We start from the raw sequence: 20,544 nt of genomic DNA, 5'->3' as shown, positions 1-20,544 counted from the left end.
AACAGTGGCCCAATTTTCAAATCGGTTTTAAAAACATTGATCTAGAGTGATCTAGAGTGATTTGTTCATTCTTCCATAGTACTTGTAGATATATTTTATTCATCCAGTATTTGAATAAGATTAATAGAAAACACAGCACAACATATATTTAGGGTTCTACATTTGTCTCTGTGTTGGCAATAAGGCAATACATTTCTCTTAAAAGTAAAGTGCTGTAGCAGTCCCCCAAAAGAATGCTATAAATGGTAACTCATAATTCACAATATTGTCATAAAAATATACTTTAAAAGGAATGGAGATCACTCAAGCACTGGGAGAAGCAGTGCCATATCACAGAAGGTAGTACCTCACTCTGCTTATACTAATGTTCCCTCAGTTTTCACATTGATGTTAAGTTAGTCTATTCTGTTTTCACTGGAAATTCCTTGTTCATATCAGTTAATTTCCAACATGCTTGAAACAGCAGTTTTCTCTTTAAAGACACGCAGTATTATAAAGGACCTCTGATTTAAATCCATGAGACTTAGAGGAAGAGTCCATGTGGGTCAGTCTTGTCTCAGTTACCATTATTGTGAGCTGTTCATCAATGCTCTGACCTGTTTTGAGGGATAAAAGCATTCCAAAGCCCTGGTTTCTAAAAAATTCTTTTAGCTATTCACATTGCTAAAAAGAAAAGGATGCAAGTTCTGTCTCTGATAAAACATCATACACCTAAAATTTGTAAGTCCTACAAATCATTAAAAAATGAATTCTGTCTGCAGAATGCTGGTCCATGGACAGGACTCATATATTAAACTACACCCACCCAGGATTCAGGGACCATTTCATTAGAGGGAGGGGGTAGATATATTATAAGAACCAGGGAGGAGATACATGACCATATGGAAATAAAGTCCTACAAGCTCCTGGCACCCTGCTCATATGAACCTATATCAAGAGTGTCAGCATGCACAGGACTCATGCAGACTCAGACAAAAACACAGCATAGAACTGGGGAAATGGACAGCTTATCCCAGACTTACCTGAAGAAATATTGATATCTGATTACCACTCAGTGAGGATGAGCTGAACTTCCTAAAGTGAGAGACTCTAGATAGACCTACTAGACTAGATGCTAGTAGATGAACTTGCACTGAGAGACATCTGGGAACACTAACTTGACACAATAGGCCTTAAAACAAATGACAAAATATATGAATTCCAGTAGGGGGCTATGGGAGGGTTCCAGCGGGGAAGGGGTTATAAAGATGATTAAGATTTATTGGAATAAAGTATGAAATACACAAAAGTTCAATAAAAAAATGAAAACTGAAAGAATATAATTGAGAGACTTTATGATAAAATTGCTATGAAATTTAAAGAAATAAGTAGATATGATTGGATGTGAAGATTTAGAAATTTCTTATTTAGATTCTAAAATAGGTATTTCATGAATTCTGCATTGTATAGCCACTGCCACCCTCAAAATGATTCCTGTCTCCCCCACAGTAATGAGAGCTGTAATTATAGGACATATATCCGTGTTGAAAGGGCAGACTCAGCACCTGACTGTGCAGATTTCTTAACACTGAGGCTGCCTTCCTTAAATGCTTTTAGTCTACATACTGCATCCAACTTTTTACAAGATTAAGAACTGTATTTATAAGTTATTCTAGTCAAAAAGTAAAGGCAAATTAACATCATCAGTTTTCTTCTATTTCAGTGCTTAAAAATATTTAATCTGGTTTAAATAATTCAATTTTGCTTTAGTTGTATTTCAATTGTACAATGAAGATGATAACTTTTCAAAATGTATTGTTTGGCTTCAGTAGTTTCAAAAACATCAATTAATTCTTCTAAAAGATATCGAAGAAAATTTTATGAAGAGGAGAAAATTCAATTTTGATTTGTGGTAGCAGTTTCCATAATTAAACACTAAAGTTTTATGAGTATGGCGAGATGGCTCAGAGGTTAAGAGCACTGGCTGCTTTTCCAGAGGACCCATGTTTGAATTCCAGCACCCACATGTTGGCTAACAACCTTCCACAACACCAGATTCATGCGATCTGACACAGTCTTCTGACCTCTGTGGGCATTGCATGATCATGGCTTATACTTTATACATAAAGTTTTTTAAGAAACAAAAAATGTTTAAAAGCAAAAGCTTTGCTTCTCAGCATGCATGCTAAAGAAACGAATGTGTAAGCATGGTAGTCTTTTCTTAATATTGATTACATTTTGAGTTTAAAGGACCTATGATTTTTACATCTAGTGGTCTTGTGGGGGAAATAGAGCAATCTAGAGATGAAGATAATCCTCACAGCATGTTGCTCTTTAAAGTTCTGCTTCTATTTTCCAAAACAGACCTTAAAGAGATTATAATTTTTTTTGTAATTCAGGTAAATTACTATCACTAATCTAATAAGTCATTCTTGATTACAATTTTTTTAAAGTAACTTTTGTATTTGAGAGCTGATCTCTCTGCTACTCACTTACTTTGATGTATTTCTTATTATATGATAATCTTTAGTGAAATATGATGAGAGAGGTGACCACAACTGCATTTAATGAGTGAAGTTAATATGTCTAAATCTGAAGATTTTTTTCAGCTGTATCTGTATTTTTTTCTGTACTTTGGATAGTTTCACTTTAGCCATAGAGTTTTATAAATGATTCAAAAATCACTATTCCTATGTGAAGTAATTTTATAATGCTCAACCCAAAGTTCGTAGATAAAAATAGCAGTTCTGTGTTTAGAACTGTAGTCTGTGACTCTGTAGTCTAGCCTGGATTTATCTGTTTAATTTGTAAACTGTTCTTGACAAGATTTATATAAAACTTGTGGTCAGTGTCTAGGCTGACTGGTGCCTGGCTGAGTAAGAGAGCTGTCTTCTTGGAGGATGTATTTCTGTTCCATGCCAGAAGCCTGAAATGTACTGGCTCATTGGAATATCTTCCTTTTTATGCTTCAAATCCATATTTTGTTAATTGTCTTTAAAAATATTTAATCAAGTTTATAGAAGTAAAAAATATAGCACTGAAACTGGTAGATTTTAAGATATAATTTGTGTTTCTAAAAACAACACACACTTGTGAAACCATCACTTTACAAGAACAGGATATTTCTAGAAATCCTTCAAACTTCTCCCATGATCTTTTCTTGTCAGATTCACAGTTTCCAGACTACTGTCAATATGAATTTGAGAATAACAATTCAGATTTATGTAGTTGTGGTCTTTAACATAAAAAAAACTAGATGATTTATATCCCTTTGCATTTCCTCAATTCATTTCAGAATTCTTATGTGTTGTGCTGTTTCTCTACTCCAATTCTAGAGAACTACCTTATTTGCAAGATATAAAATTTACAGCTTCCCTGGGGGAATTCTCATTGTTGCAATTTCCTCATCAGTAAAATCCAGAAATCATAGGGAAATGGAACTAGGACCATTTAAGATATCTGTGAGTAAATCCTCATCTTTTGCAAGTGGATGTTCAAGAATACAAGTTACTCCATTTTTCCTGTGAAGTTAAATTTCTCAGAATTTTCAGTGGAATCCTTCCTCATTCCATTACCTGTAACTCACTTCTCAAACACTGAGGCCTGTGATTATTTGCTGATACAGTGCTACTCACCCATCTCTCCAGAGATGGCTCTAAGCAGTTGGTTATGAGCACCGGCTGTTCTTTCACAGGGCCTGGGTTCAGTTCCTAGTACCCACATGGTGTCTAACAACCATCAGTAACTTCAGTTCCATGAGATCTGACACCCTCTTCTGACCTCCACCTGCAGTGCACAACATGGGTACACTTACATACTGGCAGGCAATACATTCATACACATAAAAAAATAAATAAAATAAAACATTTTAAAAATACATTAGGAATATACTGGATGTTTAAAATCAACATGGGTAAGAAACTTTCAATGAAGGAAGTGCCAAAGAATAAGTGAAAAGTGTTAAAGACATGCAGCTATTGATATTTCAAAACTGATCTACTCAAGAAGAGGGGGAATACTTGAGGTTAACTTGAAATGAAATCAAGGGAAATACAGTAATACCATAATCATTCCCATTTTGAACTTTAAACTACTCTGAAATAATGACATAAGGACATTAGCTATATTAAATAATGAAAAATGCAGTACTTCTTTCAAAGTACTTTATGAGCACATTTTTACAAATTTTAGGCTTAAATAGAGAAAATGTGTTTAACATATAGTGCCACAATAAGCAATCTTATTTTAAGTACTTTATAATATTAAACAACTTAAGCCTCTTCATGTTCTTATTGATGGGTAATATTATGATCACCTATATTTTAAAGAAAGTATAATTGAGGCACAGAAACACTTGGTAAATTCCCCAGTCTACTCAGAGTAAGTAAAACTCACTACTGGGTTTTCCTAGTCCAAGACTAGAACTATCTAGTGAGACACTGATCTATGGCTCATGATTTGTCTGATAGGACAATTATTTCTATAAATAGTAAGTTAAAATATATGATTGTGACAGATTACAAAAATCTTATAATTAGCCAGCTGTGGTGAGGTGATGGATTCAGTTAATCCATCCCACTCTGGAAGGCAGAGGCAAGTGGATCTCTGTAAGGAAGCCAGTATGGTCTAGAAGCAAGTTCCAGGCTAGTAAGGCCACATAGTAAGACCATGTCTCAAAATGCCAAACCAAACATACGAAACTAAAATTGCCATAATATTGTGTGGTTCTTTTGTCAGTAAAGATAGATCCTATCTCCAGATTATGAATACAGGTACATTCTGTGGCTTATTCAATCAAATCAGTAAAATTGGACAAATTAACACTGTATGAGTTCCTGAACATAGTTGCAAGAATTCTTTTTTATGCATTTTTTCTGTTGTTTTATTTACTGTTTCTGTGATAAAGTACTTGATAGACGCAATTTAAAGGAGATTTTCTCCTTTTTATTTAGTTCAGAGATACAGTAATTTCAGATAAGTCACATTGATAGGAGTTAGAGAGAACTGGTAACATTATATCCACAGTCAAGAGAGGAGAGCAATTAATTTATGCATTTATTCAAGTGTTCAGTTAGTTTCTCCACTCTTACTTCAGAGTCCCCTGCCTAGAGATTGATGCCATCCACAGAGCATTAGCATTCTCACAACAGCTAGCATGATCAAGGAATATTTCCCACAGACTCGTGCATAATCAACCTCCTGTTGACAATGTTCCTTGTTCCTTGTGTTCCTTGCACCAACCCTGGCTCTCACAGTCTTTCTACGCCCTCTTCCACAATTGTCCCTGAGCCGCACATGTGTGAATTTTGATATAGGAGTCCTATCAAGGAACACTTACTCTGTAGTCTCTTATTCTCTAAAACTTGGCCAACTGTGGCCCTCTTGTGCATCGCACTATGTTGTAGGAAGAAGTTTCACTGGTGAGAGTTGAAGGATGGGTGATAATCTCTCCAACCCCTCCTGCTATGTTTTATAAGTCAGGTGTGTCACTTAGAGCTAGGCATCACTCAGACATATATTCTCAATGTGAACAGATGTGGAACTCTGTAATAGCCTCCATCTGTTGAAAAAGAAAAAGAAAAAAAAAAGAAACTTCTCTGATTAGTGGTGCAGAGTTCATTTGTCTGGAAATATAAGGATCCATATTTAGCCTACAGTAAGAAATTTCATTTGTCTAGAGATATGACAGTGATAAGTTGTCTCTAGGATCTGTGACCTCCCAAGTTATGTATATTTGGTTATATTTAATGGGAAATCATGGGTGGCACTGTAATAGAATATTCTTGAATCCAAGGGCTTATTACTGATTTTCTTACTGAGTCTCTGGATACATAGAACTTTTCTAGAATCCTTACTCAATACATAGCTTTGAAAGCATAAAGAAATAAAAATAGCTTTTTTACCAAACCCCTCTTTGGTGTTGGACTGCATGAAAACCATTTCATTTTAGTAGAAGAGCTTGTCAGAATGTAAGTTTATTTTAATGTATAAAAATATTGTTTAGAATTGACAAACAAATGTGGGGGCATGCTGAAATTGATTTCAGGAAGAGAACATATATATGCAAACAATGAATTTTGTTGAGAATGCAGATTTAATGGGAGACAATTTTATACTTTACAGAAGAGCCTGCTAGACTTTGCAGTGTAGATATTTTTCATTTTCATGTGTAGTGAGAGGGAGAAGCCAAATTAAGAAGAGTGGTCCTGGCAAGGTCATAGTAAGAGAAGACACGGACTTCTACTCATGACACTTCCTCGTAGAGTAAGGACAGTATTAAACCCTCTTGTGTTCCTTTCCAGATACAGAGTTTGGGATAAAAGTATAATGATGGTAGAATTAAGAATTTATCTGATGCTATTATCTTTAAAAATTGCCTATGAATACTGATTAGCATGTTAATCTATATGTTTTTCTCCTAGAATGTCCTATGGTTAAATATGATGTGTGATGTATGTTATTACAGATTGACTTTAAAATATAAAACATATGTAAATATGTTGCCTTCTTTAATTTTAAAGGATTGACTGTTCTCTTTTACAAACCTGAAATAATGTTTAACCCTACTTTGCATCTCATGCAATCTCACAAGATCCTTTCTTTAGCTAGAATAATAATTGCAGAGCTATGCCTTACTTTGTCATAATATATTTACAGTGAAAACAAACATTATGAAATAAAAATATACCATAATGATGTTAGGTGCTTCCTTTAGGTTTAGAAGTATGTATGACATCTATTTCTAGGATTTAGAAAGAAAGAAAAAGCAATTAAAAACAGAGCTTGCAAATGAACAGAAAAATCAGATTTCAATAGATCTTTTATATACATTATTCATCCAAGGTCACAGGTAAATGGAAGAAATGGCAAAGAGAGTCAAAGAAGTGTCCATAAAATAATCTTGTTGATAGCAAATATGTGTAGTGAAACCACCATTTTTTATGTGATCCTTTACAGTACACCTTTAAATATGTTATATAAAGTAAACAAATTCAACAATATTTAATGACTGTAATAGACATATCTCCAGTCCAACGACTAAAGTAGTTTTTTGAAATATCTCTGAAACTCTCGAGTTAAACGTCACCACAGTCTCCTCTCTGCCAAGCATCAATCAAGTTTTTCTTTAAAGAATATGCTAATGTTTTAGATTTTGTGGGCCTTATAATCTTTGTCAGAACTATTCATTTCTTCTATCATAGCACAAAAGCAGCTATAGGAAATATTTAGGCAAATGAGTCCTACTAAAACTCAATGAAAATTTATTTCCAAGACTATGAGGATGTCAGATTTGACCCAGAAGAGTTTGTTAACATCTGTTATATGATATTTTAGACATGTGCCAGTGCTATTTTTTTTTGCCAACATAGCTACCAATAGATGAACAAAGGAACCCAACTTTTGCCACTTTCTGGGTAAATTCTTCATTAAATATTCCAATGTGAAATAAAATTTTATTAATAATGTATCAGAAATAAAATTTGTGAGGCTTGCCTATAGGGAAGAAATCTCCTTTCTATGTATAGCATAAGGTAATTTATCACATCAGTAAAACTGAGCTGCTAATTCACTGCAGTATATGAGAATAAATATTGAATGAGCAGATGCCAGCACATATTAGTTTACACTCAACTTGTGCACAGATTTGTTTGAAAAGGTATGAAATTCTGATTACCCTATTTCTTTCTATGCAGCTAAACTAAAGTGAAGGTTAAATCCTCCAAGCATTAGATCTTTGAGCCGGGGTTAAAAATCTCTGACACACAACAGATGGAGCATCCCCAATGTATAATTTGAATTGGCTAAGATGCATTTTAGATTGACTAAGAATTGAATATATTTGTGGCTTTTCTAGTTCTTGACTGTTCCTTCCTATCAGTTTTGTGCACCAGCTTGAAACAATGAATATGGACTGTTTTCATCAGAAATGTCTGGTGGAAATACAACTGTTTCCAGTGAGACATCTTGTTATTGTTATCTGAGTGGTACTGCACCCTGACACTAAAATTCATTGCTTTAAATATCACACAATAGGAAAAAAAAAAGTTCTCAGCATGAAATTTTGTAACATAATTGACTATTTTTAGATCTTTCATCAGGTATGTATGAACACTTAGAAAACATTTTCTCAATCTGATGTACATGTTGATCAGTTTGTACTTTTCTTTTTCTCTTCTGCATTTGTATTTTTTGTGGTGTGTGATACTGTGTGTGTAGTGTTTTCATGTATGTGGTGCACATTTTGTGTGAAGTGTGAAGGTGTTGGCACAGACCTATAGTTGATATTAAGTACCTTTCTTGACTGGTCTCCATTTCCATTTATTGAGATAGGGTCTCTTACTGTATGTAGCACTCCCCAATTTCAGCTCTTTGAACTAGCCAGCTTTCCATAGGGATCCTTACAGCGAGCAGTTGTCAAGATTGTTCAACTTTTAGGTGGGCTCTGCATATCTGAATTCTGGTCATCAGGCTTGAATGGCAAGCTCTTTACTCTACTGAGCCTTTCCCAGGGCCTTAGATTATGCTTTCTTGGGGAGCTCTGCTGCTTTTCCAATTATCAGTTAGCTATCAGCAAAATTGATTTCTTGGTTGTAGGACTGACAAAATCTGTATCTGGCTAGTGGGGGCATCTTTTACAATAAAGGATCACTCTACTTTATTCAAATCCTTGAGATGAGAATTGTATCAGATTTTGAATTTTTTGTGATTTAAGGATATTTCATAGATTTTACTAGACAAGTCTCACTAATCGAAAATACAAAATCTATAATGTCCCAAAGTCCAGAACAGTTAGAAAATTATGACAGATGCCCAACCTCTAACAGAAGCTTACTTCTTTGAGAAGAGTGGGAGAATAGCTCTCTTGGGAAAGGGCCTGTTCCTTGCTTTAAGAGCATTCACCTGATTAAATAATGAGTCCCCTGCAAAATTTCAGTTTTGATTACCTCTAGAACATCAGATGTTACTTCAAGATTACCTAAGGAAACTCTTCAAATTTAATCTTATAATGTGACCTAATTATGGTGATATATCACATTCAAATATGCCATCCATACTCAAGTGAAGGAGACTATATATGGCAGGGATACAAGTGACAGGAATATAAGACATCACCTCTAGAATTTTCTTTACCTTTTTAGTAAAGAATTTTGCTTAGTGCAGAATCTGATAGAGTGTGTGTATATTTATTACCTGCTATGATACTGCACTTATTATAATTTTTATCCAGAGTATGGACTCTCCAAAGAATAACTTCCATGATTATTATTATTAGGACTTCTAAGTGAATAAAATGTGATTTCCTTGTCAAAACATAAGCATTCAGTAATATTTATGCTGTTACTTTACCAAGACTCAATTCTTTTCTCAATAATCAATTCACTTTATTTATTCACATCAATATAGTTCACAGTAGCAAGAATAATCCCTATAGTCACAAAAAAATTAATGTCCAAAGTAAAACATACCTTAGCCATTTTTACTACATTTCTCATGAGAAAAATGATCTTGTGGGTATACCTGGACAAAAGATGTCATTTCATAGAGTGAAGTTCATGAACATTAGATACAATAAGTATTGTCTCGACTCAATATTAGAATGTCGTATGCTAAATCAATTGACTATCTATGTACTATGTCTCTTGCCCATTAGTATTCAATTTAATTACAAGGGCAATGAAAATATTATTTTAAAAATAAAAATTCTACTGAATGGCTAAAATTTTAATTTATAAATATAGCTTTTGCTTTTTGTGCTTAAAATCATTAAGAAAATTTCCTGTATAGGGTTGTATTAGATAGGTATTAATTCTTGAGGAATTAAAAAAAAATTTCCTTAGTCAAATAAACACCATAGAAAAGAAATGTAACCCTAAGACTCTCCTTCAAGGTTTTTTTCATAATTTATATATTATACATGTTCTGCCTAAAGTGTTGGGGAAAGACAATCTTGGAATTCACACCTCTATGTAATTTAAGTGTGTTTTCTAATCTGTGATGAGTCCAGCAGCTCTTTCAGCTCTGTGCTTTATATAAAAATTGCTATCTCTATAAAATACACTTCTTTTCATTATTCAATTCTTACATTTCTTCAAGAAAACATAAGGCCAATAATCTGATAATGTCACCTATCAAGGTTAAATATCAAGAAAAATCATCTTACAATAAAGCTCTTGCTCTAGGAGCAATGTCCCAGAAGTAGATAAAGCTACATCATAATAATGTGATGGACTGCATGACCTGAGGGCCTGCTTTCATTTTACTTCACAACTTTCAATGCACATTTAAAATGCAGCATTACACTGATACAAAGACATGATAGACTCTTTGACTTAAGAATCAGCAAACATCTTTAGGGAAAATAAAACATAACATCAAGCTTTGTACTTAGGCTGTCCTAAGTCTATGCTTGAGTGTATGTTTGTTTAATTGACTGTTGCATATTGCTAGTGTCAAGATAATGATGTGTTCACAAAAACAACTGTTTCACAATGCCAATATACAGTGCCTTTTTTCTTACCACTTTGTTTTATAATGTTTACTACTCTGTTTGTATTGTTAGTATTATCATTTAATAAATAATATATACACAGAAGTTGCATTGCTATCAAACATAATCAGCAAGAATATGAAAAACAGTAAAATGAAAGGCAAGAAGGAAAAAACCAAATGAATAAAACTAGAAGAAAAAAATAAAAATTTCCATATTTAATGTTTCTCCCAAACAGCCTGGTTCCTCCACCGGGCCAGGCCTGTTGCAGAGAATTGACAGCCTAGAGTTAGCCATGGAGGGAGGAGTTAGACTGCAGGTGAGGAAGAAATCTGGAACTGTTGGTGGAGACTTGCAGAGCTGGGTGCCGGGAGCTCCTTTCTTTGTAAGTTACTCCATTTACACCTTTGCTACCCAACATATAAAATGAAAAATTCAGATAAAGGTATGTTATGTGGTTTGTTCAAGAGCACCCTGAGCAAGGGACCATGAAGAAAGTGAGGGCAGTCAAACAGAGAGCAGGAAGGCAAAATTTAGTGGGACAAATTGGTGCAGCCAGCAGGATGACGGTGATAAAAATGACAAGCCACGGAAGTTTGGAAAAAGCTAGAGAGTTGATGGCAGCACTGATATGGATTTTACAATGGATTATAAAATATGTAACTAAAAAGAGGCCAGTGTTAGGGAAAGAGGAATTTACTGCTAGTTTGAATTTACTGCTTGTCTGAATTTACTGCTTGAATTTACTTGTTTGAATTTACTGCTTGTAACCAATTAACTCAACTGGAGACACAGGCATCCGGAGATAGGGGTAAGTGCTACAGCCCCCGGAGCCTGGCCTGTCTGATCTGTGTCATGTCACATAGGCATGTCTGCTTACACAAGATAACAGGGAAGGGTCGTGCCAGGCACATACCACCCATCCCTCCCCGATTAAGACACCTGAAGGGAGTTGTTACATTTTTCTTGTTTTGAAGTTATTGGTTTGTGAAATGCTTGCTTTGAAACTATTGGTTGTATAAACGCGGGCTTTTGTGTAAAGGCTGTGGGAGCCTATATAATCTTTACCTGAAATTGCCTCAGGGTCGATCGCTCTAACCAGACCTGCGTGTCTTGGAAGGACGGTCAGCCCCAGCTAGCTGGTTTAATAAAACTCTGCTTGATTTTTGCATCTCCATACTCGTGCATTTGTTCTCCTGAAGAGACCCACCGAGTCACAGACCCTAACACCAGCAATGTAGAAGCATGGGCCACAGCTGTTTTGTAAATGTGGGGAAATAGCCCAATTGGGGATATATGAAGATTTGTTAAAGGTTATAGGAAGGCTAGAAAAACTTACTGGCTTTGGACACAAAAGGAGAGCCCAGAGAGGGGGTGTGGCCATTTTGCATAATAAAAGATGTGCCCCAGGAAGGGGAAGCTAAAAAGGCTAGGGAGGTCCTGGAAGGTCCAGTTGCAGAGCCTGAAAGAGAGAAAAAAATGAAACACTTTAACTTGTGTAAGGTCCAAAGACTCAGAGGAAAAGACAGATAATAGTAAAAAAAAAAAAAAAAAAAAAAAGGATGACCTAAAAATTAAAATAGCTAAAGCTACCCTTCAGATTCAACAGTTGATACAAAACAGGGAAAAAAAATAACAGTACTATAGCTAGGAAGTATTCCACACTGGAACTATTAAAACTAGGAAAAACTTGCAAGCAAGCAAAGAGGCCTTAGTCACGTGGCATGTGAGAGTGTGGGACATGGGAGCAAATGATGTCAAATGACCTTCAGAAACTTCATAGCTGAGTTATATAACCACCCATCCATCCTTGTGATATAGGCTTTTCAACCTAGGCCAATGCAGGGGGGAGCAGTCCTTAATGGGGTAGCTGGTTAAAGGCATTAAAGATACATGATCATCACCAGGGAGATTAACATGATTAGCAGGGTCTATAAGACTATTTAGGAGGGGCAGGCATTACTGAGAGAACCAGGTATGAGAAAAGCAATATATGATGTCCAGTTCACTGGGCTAGATAAGACTGTATTCAGCAGAGATATGAAGGAAAGCTTAATTCAACTGGAACCTTGAGAATGATATGGAGCTTTAATGGTTTTGCTAAGCCCTTTCTTTAATGGGACAGGATCTTTGTAATTTGGGAGAGGCTTTAGAAAATCAAAATGATTCTGACCAGTATGTAAAATGTGTCTGTAGAATAATATAACACCCTATAAGAGATATAAAAAGGACCAGATAGAAAAAAATGGTCCATTTGGGTTACTTGAAGACAAATGTGGCAAGACTTATGTTGAGCCCATATTTCCAGAGAAAAAATTGATAGAAAACCAAATTCAGTACTAAGGAGTTTCTAGAAGGCTTTAAAGCCAGAACAACAGTTTACAAAAGGCATTCAAAGGATAAAAACTGTCCCAGGGGTGGGTAAGAATCTCCAAGAATTAAATAAGATGCATTTCTCTTCTGATCATTGTACCTCAGCCACTGGACTCCAAAAAGACCACTGAGGACCCAACACACCAAAATGCAAAAGCAAAGGTTTATGGTTTATTCAGACTTAACCTTGGGCTCTCAGACCTCACCAACTCAATGGATCTGTGGTGAGAGCCCAGAGTAAGGGACAGTGGAGCCTTTTATAGGTTTTAGACAAAGAGAGGAGGGGGAGATACTGAAGATACATTTTGGTTGGTTCAAGGAGCCTATGCACGCCAACATAATTTTAAACTGATTGGATGTATAAGATGCAGCCCTGGAAGTTTCTTATTGGTAGGTGCTATTCTCAGGGCTGTGGAATGTGCTGACTGTTATCTGTGGGGCCAGGAGTCTCCATTTTTACCTTATAGTGCATTTTTTATGCCCAGGCTTGCTTAATCTATAGTTTCCTGGAAGGGGGCGGGGAATAGCAGGCAGGGGTCAGGGCATGCCAGGGCATGTCTAGGCATGTCTAAAGCAGCAGCCAAGCATTTTACAGACGCTAAAAGAGCAATCAGTGGGGGTCTGGAGGGATTGGGGTTTAGCGGGTGAATGAAGAGGGTCCCAGGGTTCTACATGATAAAGGCTATACTAGGGGTGGAAGCAGTTTTTCCCACCAAATTCTCTCTCAGCAGCCAGATGTGGTCAATGGAGAAATGACAGATATGTCTACAGTCAGAAGGCAGACCCAGGGCTTGCTGGACTCAGGGAACCAACAGGTGCAGTGGGGACAGGAGAAAACCCCTGTATCCTTAGCCCAGTCCTGCCCAGGCTCAGGCAACTGGAGCCAACAGCTGTAAGTGTATCAAGAATAAAAGAATACAAGAGGACTTCATGTAAAATCCCCCAAGTGCAAAATGACTCCAAAGGGATAAAGATAGTAAAGAACTAACCAAATTCATACCTTGTACCCATGCTATGGTATCTAACAAAGATCTATGGAGAAAACAGTTAAATACAAGTGGATAAAACTTTTCCATGCTTTGTTAGACATTGTCTATGATTGATTTAATATATGATGTTAACCTTCTTTTGAGTAGATGTGAAACCCATTTGAAAGATACCTGAAAGAGCAAGGCCGGCTCTAGCTGTAAGATTCTCGGGAGTTTTATGGTTGGATAAGATGAAAAACAGAGGCTCCCAAACTATACAACTGTTAAGAAAATCTACAGTACCAGGAGTGGGTTGCCCCTCTATGAGCTGTTGGTCAGAGAGAGATCTTAGAGGTCCTCAAATTCACCAAAGCTATTGCCACTAATGTTGGATGTACACTACAAAGGTCAGTAAGGCCATGTTGCTGAAGACACTGCATGATGTGAGCATGGGAGGAGAAGAAGAGAAGCCACAAAACTCCATGTCACTGGATGGATAAATTTCATAGTGCCAGAATCCACTATGCAGATGGTTGAGGAAGAAAAGATCCCCTATGATTCTACTTAACAATGGACCCTGCATGCTGCACACTATGGACATGCCAAGCAATGTCTGCAAGTGCAATAATGGCTTGACCAACATATGTACAACTGACAAACTTCTAATTGGATAAGGCCCTCTCCTAGGGGTGGAACACACATCTAGTGCTGTAGACCAGGCCAAGCCCCTGTGTCAAGAAAGGCTACAGGTCCTCATGGGGAAGCCATTACAAGTATACTGTTTAATAAATACAGTACAACTAATGGGATATCCTCTAGGCATTTGTATTTACATTCATGTTTGTTTAGATGTGTCTACTCCCATTTGTCTTTATAGTAAAAGAAACACCATGGAGATACATCAATGGCATGGTTTGAAGACAGATAAAGGGAAGGCCCCAGAAGTAACTATCTCACCATGATACAAGTGAGATCACCCTACATCTGTCACACCTCCAAGGCTCATGGACCTTAGTGAAAGATTGATGGAAAGTTTGTAAGAGCGGAGTGTGTCCCAAGCAGCCTGGTTCCTCCGAGGGGTGGGTCCTGCTGTGGATAACTGATTGTGGAGAGTTACCTGAAAAGGGAGGGGTTTCTGGGTGTCATCTTGGAGGAGAGGTGGCACACGTGAAAAGATGGACCAAGAGGGTTAGGGTTAGAGCAGTCGCAACTGCAGGCCCAAGATGTGTGGGCCAAAGTTAACAGAGACTGTGGGTGGGTGCAGAGCTGGGTGCCAGGTGTCAGGTGTTCCTTTCTTTCCCCCCTTGCTACCCAAGATATAAAAGGAAAAATTCAGATAAAAGTATGTTATGTAATTTGTCTGATAGTGGCCTGAGCAAGAGACCCAGATGAAAGTGAGGGCGGGTCAAACAGAGAGTGGGAAGGTGAAAATTTAGTGGGACAAATGTTAAGTTCATCAATCATAATTTTAAAGTGAAAATATTTCCTTTGTTAAGCTGTCTTGATTTCAGGGCTAGCAGAATAAATTTCCAGGGTAAGATATAGAGAAATCAAAGAAAGGCATAGACATTATAAAGCTAGTATATTTAACAAAGTTCTTGAACTGATAGATAAGTTAAAGATTAAAGTGATCATTGTCATGTTTTACATATAAGACATGGAGGAAATAATTCTGATAACCTCAGGTCCTTTTGGGTAAAATTAAGGTATATTGCCAAAAATTGTAGTTTTGTGACTTGTTAATATCATGCAACTCTGGTGTCTGAATTAAATTAGAAAACCTATTTTATTGTGTGATTTTAATCTCTACTGAAAAATTCTGGAAAAAACTTCCTACCAAAAAGTATTTGTTTGAAATTTCATCCTTAAATTATAAATTATATGTCAGGCTTCAGAATTTCACTTCCAATGCAGAAATAATTTTGGAGAAAATTATTTTGTTAAATTATCAGCTTTGAGATAAATGAAACCTTTTTCCTAAATAACAAAGTATATTTCAATTAGTCAATAAAATGATACATTATCTAACATAATCTACCAGAGAGGAGTTTCATAAAGTAATACAAATGCATTTAAAGAGTTAATCTCTTCAGTTGGTGTGATAGTTCCTATGTATGATATGATCATTTTGGTGGTGAATATAGATTGTCAATTTGGCAGAATTAGGAAATGCCTCAATTAGTGAATCTCTGGGTTTGCCTGTGAGGAAATATTCAGACATGATTAGAAGGTAAAGACTCTGACCTAATGGATGGTTTAAACTCTTGATGGATTATGATAGGATGGTATTAAGGGAGGTGATTAAAGCTACCAAGGGGGACCTAGTTGGAGGAATTAGATCCATTGATTGTATTTCTGTATACCCCATCTCTGTTTCTATCCATGAAGAAAGGAGAACACCCTTATCTGCACACTCCACCAAGTTGATGTTCCATTCAAGAATATGAGGGCAAGCAGACATGGACTGAACCTTCTGAAACAATGAGAACAAAGTCTGCATCCTTAAGTTGTTTCTCCAGTTATTTTGGTCACAGTGATGCAAAAGTAACTGAACTATTGTCAGGAGTGGTAATGATAAAAGTAGAAAGAGAAGGATTCAGCTTTTCTTACATAGTGGAAAATAAAATTATTGGAGAACCCATACTCCATGACATGTGGTTACCTTCTTAGCATTTTGTGCCTTTCTGCTTTTCTATATTTGTGCATTCCTTTTTAAAGGTATGTTCCACAAAAAATAAAATAATTTTTATTTGATCATTTTTATTCTCATTAAGGTTAATGTGATAGGGGAATATCAAAGAATATTGCACACCTCAAGAATCATTGAAGAAATTAGAAAATCCTTTCCTGCACCTATATCTTGTAGAGTACTGCCTGTGTTTTTTTTCTAAGAGTTTCAGTGTTTCATGTTTCACACTTTAGTCTTGATGCATTTGGAGCTGACTTTCATGCAGGGGGTAAACTACTGATTCTGTGAGCAGGATAAAATAAATGTTATAAGATAAAGAAAGACAAACACATGCACACACACAAACATATATACACACTATTGTACTAGAACTTTTTTACTAATCCCTGGGATTGGGTAATGTCAACATCTTTTCAAAATATTACATTGACCTTAGAATTTGTTTTAGTAGGTTAGAAATTTATATTAAGCATATTATTTCGTAGTTTATGAAGACCAAATATTTTAAAAAGTGTATCGGAAAAGAAAATGTCTGGGTATACTCTCCAGGAAATGGTAATAGTAGTAAGTGAAATATAATCTGACAGTTTAATTTAATCAGTGTGTCACTGTTTTGTCTTAATAGAGCAAAATCACCCAGGGTTGAGTACTTAATTTACTCTCAGCAGCCAGAGGTGGGTAATGAAATCAGAAGTCACTCACTAGTTGGCTATAGCAGGTAGTACAATTAGGGCTGCTCATAACAATTTAAATTAGATCTGAATCGTGGAAGACTTTGCTAATTTAGACAAGTATAAGTCTGGAAAGCTCTATGACTTCTGCATGACAAGTAGGCATGGCAGGCTTTGCTTGAAGATTCCCTGACATTTGTAGATGACAGTTTTAAGGTGCCGGTAATGTGAGCTTGCAAAACACCAGAGCTTGTAAGAGAAAATTCTCATTGTAGGTGTATACAAATAAGGTTTCCTTTTTTTCCCCCCAAGGCCTCCATTTTGCAGCACTGGAAAGGGCAAAGGAGAGGCAACCAATTAGTAAAAAGAAAGTCAGCAGTAAAATTTTCCATTCTATTTGGATATCAAGGGAATAGAATTAGACTAAAGGATTAAGCAAACAACCTGAGATCATTTAGATTCTGTTATGGGATTTGCTACTAAATGAAACATTCATAAGGAAGTCTCTTGATTTTGTGACTCATTTGCCCTTTGTAGAATCATTAGAAAATTTATTGCTCGGCATACACTGAGGTGAAATTTGTTCACAACAACACTCAGAGATCAACCTGCATAAAACTAAAAATACCTCTTGGGGCGATAGAATGTTAGCAAATGTAAGCTACCTTGCTTCTGTTGCTGTTCCCTGATAATGTCCTACAACTTAGAATGAAACTTTGTTATCCTAAAAAATTATCGAATTAATGCTATTAAAATTCATTAGAAATACTATGATTTCAGAGACTCTTAATTACAAAATGTCAGAAAAGAAAACAATTTTGGGGGAAATCTTACAAATGTTCTTTGATATTAAACAAGTGGCTGTCAGTGGTTATGTTTTAAATAAAATTAAAATATTACATAAAATATTAATATGTGATATTCTATGTTGTACTACTTACTTTTTGTTGCTATGAAAAAATACCTGACAGAAGCAACCTAATGAAGGAAGGGTTTATTTTGGCTCGTGTTTTAAGAACTGACATACCTAATTACTTAGGGGAAGGCATGGAGACAGGAAAGTAAGGCAGCTGGTTACTTTGCTTCCACAGTGAGGAAGAAGAGACATGAATGCTGGTATTCAGTCCTCTCCTTTTTATTCACCCCAGAACTCCAGCTCACAGAATGGAACCATTCACAATTAGGGTGGGTCTTCACATCTCAATTTACCTAACCTAGAAGCTATGTCATATATACTTAGATAGATCAGCTATATCATGTCCAGAGGATTCTCTTCTAGATGATTCTACATCCTATTACATTCACAATCACTATCAACCATTGCCCCGACCCACGGAGCAACAGCGTGGGCCACTGAGACTGAACCTGGAGGAATGAATAGACAGGGGGCACGAAGAAATGGAGACAAGACAGTATTCTGATCAAGTCTCATTTATTGAGCAATCACACAGTGTTAATATAGTAAAGCGGAGGGTGGGGGAAGATAAAGGGTGGAGAGAAGGCGGGGGGAGTGGAAGGCGGCAAGGCCCTGCTGGGGAATTTCTACTACAGTCATGAGCCCTGGTGGTTTCACAAGATAAGGAAGTAAAATGTAGTAAATCAGGGCAAGAAAAACATGTTTTTACAAGGCTACCTGGTTGTTTCAAACTGGGGCAGGGGTACACTTAAGACTTGGCCTCCAACGTCTCCTCCCTTCTACTTTACTAAAGGTAATCCAGACTCCTCCCGTGAGAGGCTATAGTTCTCACAGTTTTGCTCTTGGTACTTTTGGGGAGGTGAGGCAGAGCAGTGAGGGACCCTTGGGTCCCTGCCCAGGTGACTGCGCCTGTCTTAGGTCAGAAGGGATCTCCCCCAAATCATACACCCATCATGGGATGAGGCCGCAGCTTTGGCGGCCCTCCTGTCTTAGGTGTTTTAGTGAGGGGGCCACTTCTCTTACCCGTCTCTGGCTGCCAGTCAAGCTTGGCGGGCAAAGGTGAATGTACCAACCTCATGCTAGTCTGGTTATAGATGTTAGGGAGTTATGTTATAAGTCCAAGGTTAAGGTACCAGGAGACCTCAAGGGTCTGTCATATTCAGTTTCCAGGGGCTCAGTCATCTCTAAGCGTTGATAGTGGATTTGAATGGGCTTAGATAAAATTGAATCAACCTGTTGTTTGATAAATTTTGTGATCCTATTGAATGCCCAGGGCCCAAGGGAAATTACTATCAGAAGGCCGAGGAGGGGGCTAAGGAGGGGAAGGAGGTAGGGCATGAGTCCACCAAGTCCGGTGCAGAAGGGGTTATCTTGTAGTTCTCAACATCGCTTTTCTAATTGTTCTTGGAGATTTTTGATCTTATCTCGAACTATGCCGGATTTGTTGGCGTAGAAACAGCACTTCTCCTGTAAAAACAAGAAGATGCCTCCCTTTTCGGCAGTTAACAAGTCTAGACCTCTTCTGTTTTGAAGGACTACTTCAGCCAGGCTATCAAGTTGTGTCTGGATCTCTATTATGGTTTCTGAGAGAAGTTGAACATCATCAATCAATTGTTGGGAGAGTTTATAGTAGGTTTGGGTGGCCATCCCAAAGCCTGCAGGTCTAGTAGCCAGCCCGGCGGTTACACCGAGTGTTATCATTAAGGGAATCATTTGGACGGCTCTTTTGGGACGGCCTCCCACGTATTCAAAGGCAGGAACGGGGAGGGGCTCGCTGCCTAGAATGATATCTAGATCTGGAAATAAGATGGCAGGACACATTGACCTGTCCAATTGACCGGAAGGAAGTTTTGTGCCCATCCGCCCCCACAGACAAAGACACTCCCAGCAGGTGGGCAAACATCAGCATCATATGAAACAGAAATGTTTGAGCTGCAGGAAGTTGAATAAATGTTCCCCAAATCAACACGGGAGCCATTTGGGTATGGTGTGGCAAAAACACAGAGCCTGGGTAATATGGGCATGGATTGGACTCATATGGGAGGAGCTAGGGTGCAATTGTGGGGTGGCTTAAATAGCTCAGACTCTGAGGTATTGGAGATGGTGGAAGCGTTAATGATCACAGCAAGGGGTTTGGGGGGTCCAACCTTTTGGCAGATCCAGCAGTCCTCGGCTATAGAGAGGGCTGTTTGGTTTAGCAACATATGGGTAAGTTCTAGTAAGTTTAGCATCTGTGGGTCAAGGTCTAGTTCTTCTCTGTCCTCAGGCAATGCTAAGGGGTGGTAATTGAGTTTAGGGTACAGGGCTTGAACTCTTTGTTCTATCTCCTTATTTACTCTTGTTTGTCGTGCTTTGTCTTGAACCCCACCACCATCCATATACCCTATGGGGGCCTCTAGATCCCAACATAGGTTCTCGCCAACATTGCCATGACATTGGGAGGGTGCCAAATTTCCCCC

At 37.3% G+C, this 20,544-nt stretch overlaps 1 protein-coding gene across 1 annotated transcript in view; it reads right to left on the bottom strand.

Annotated features, from left to right (window-relative positions):
- Nucleotides 1-19,945, bottom strand: part of LOC108491062 — a 32,437-nt gene extending 12,492 nt beyond the window's left edge. The window contains 1 exon segment of the mRNA XM_029565715.1: nt 19,772-19,945. Coding sequence (XP_029421575.1) covers nt 19,772-19,945 — 174 coding nt within the window.
- Between the last annotated feature and the right edge of the window lie 599 nt (nt 19,946-20,544).

The sequence above is a fragment of the Nannospalax galili genome, unplaced genomic scaffold, assembly GCF_000622305.1.
Source record: "Nannospalax galili isolate Female #2095 unplaced genomic scaffold, S.galili_v1.0 scaffold2739, whole genome shotgun sequence".
Classification (NCBI taxonomy): Eukaryota; Metazoa; Chordata; class Mammalia; order Rodentia; family Spalacidae; genus Nannospalax; species Nannospalax galili.
This window is presented reverse-complemented; position numbering and strand designations above follow the sequence as displayed.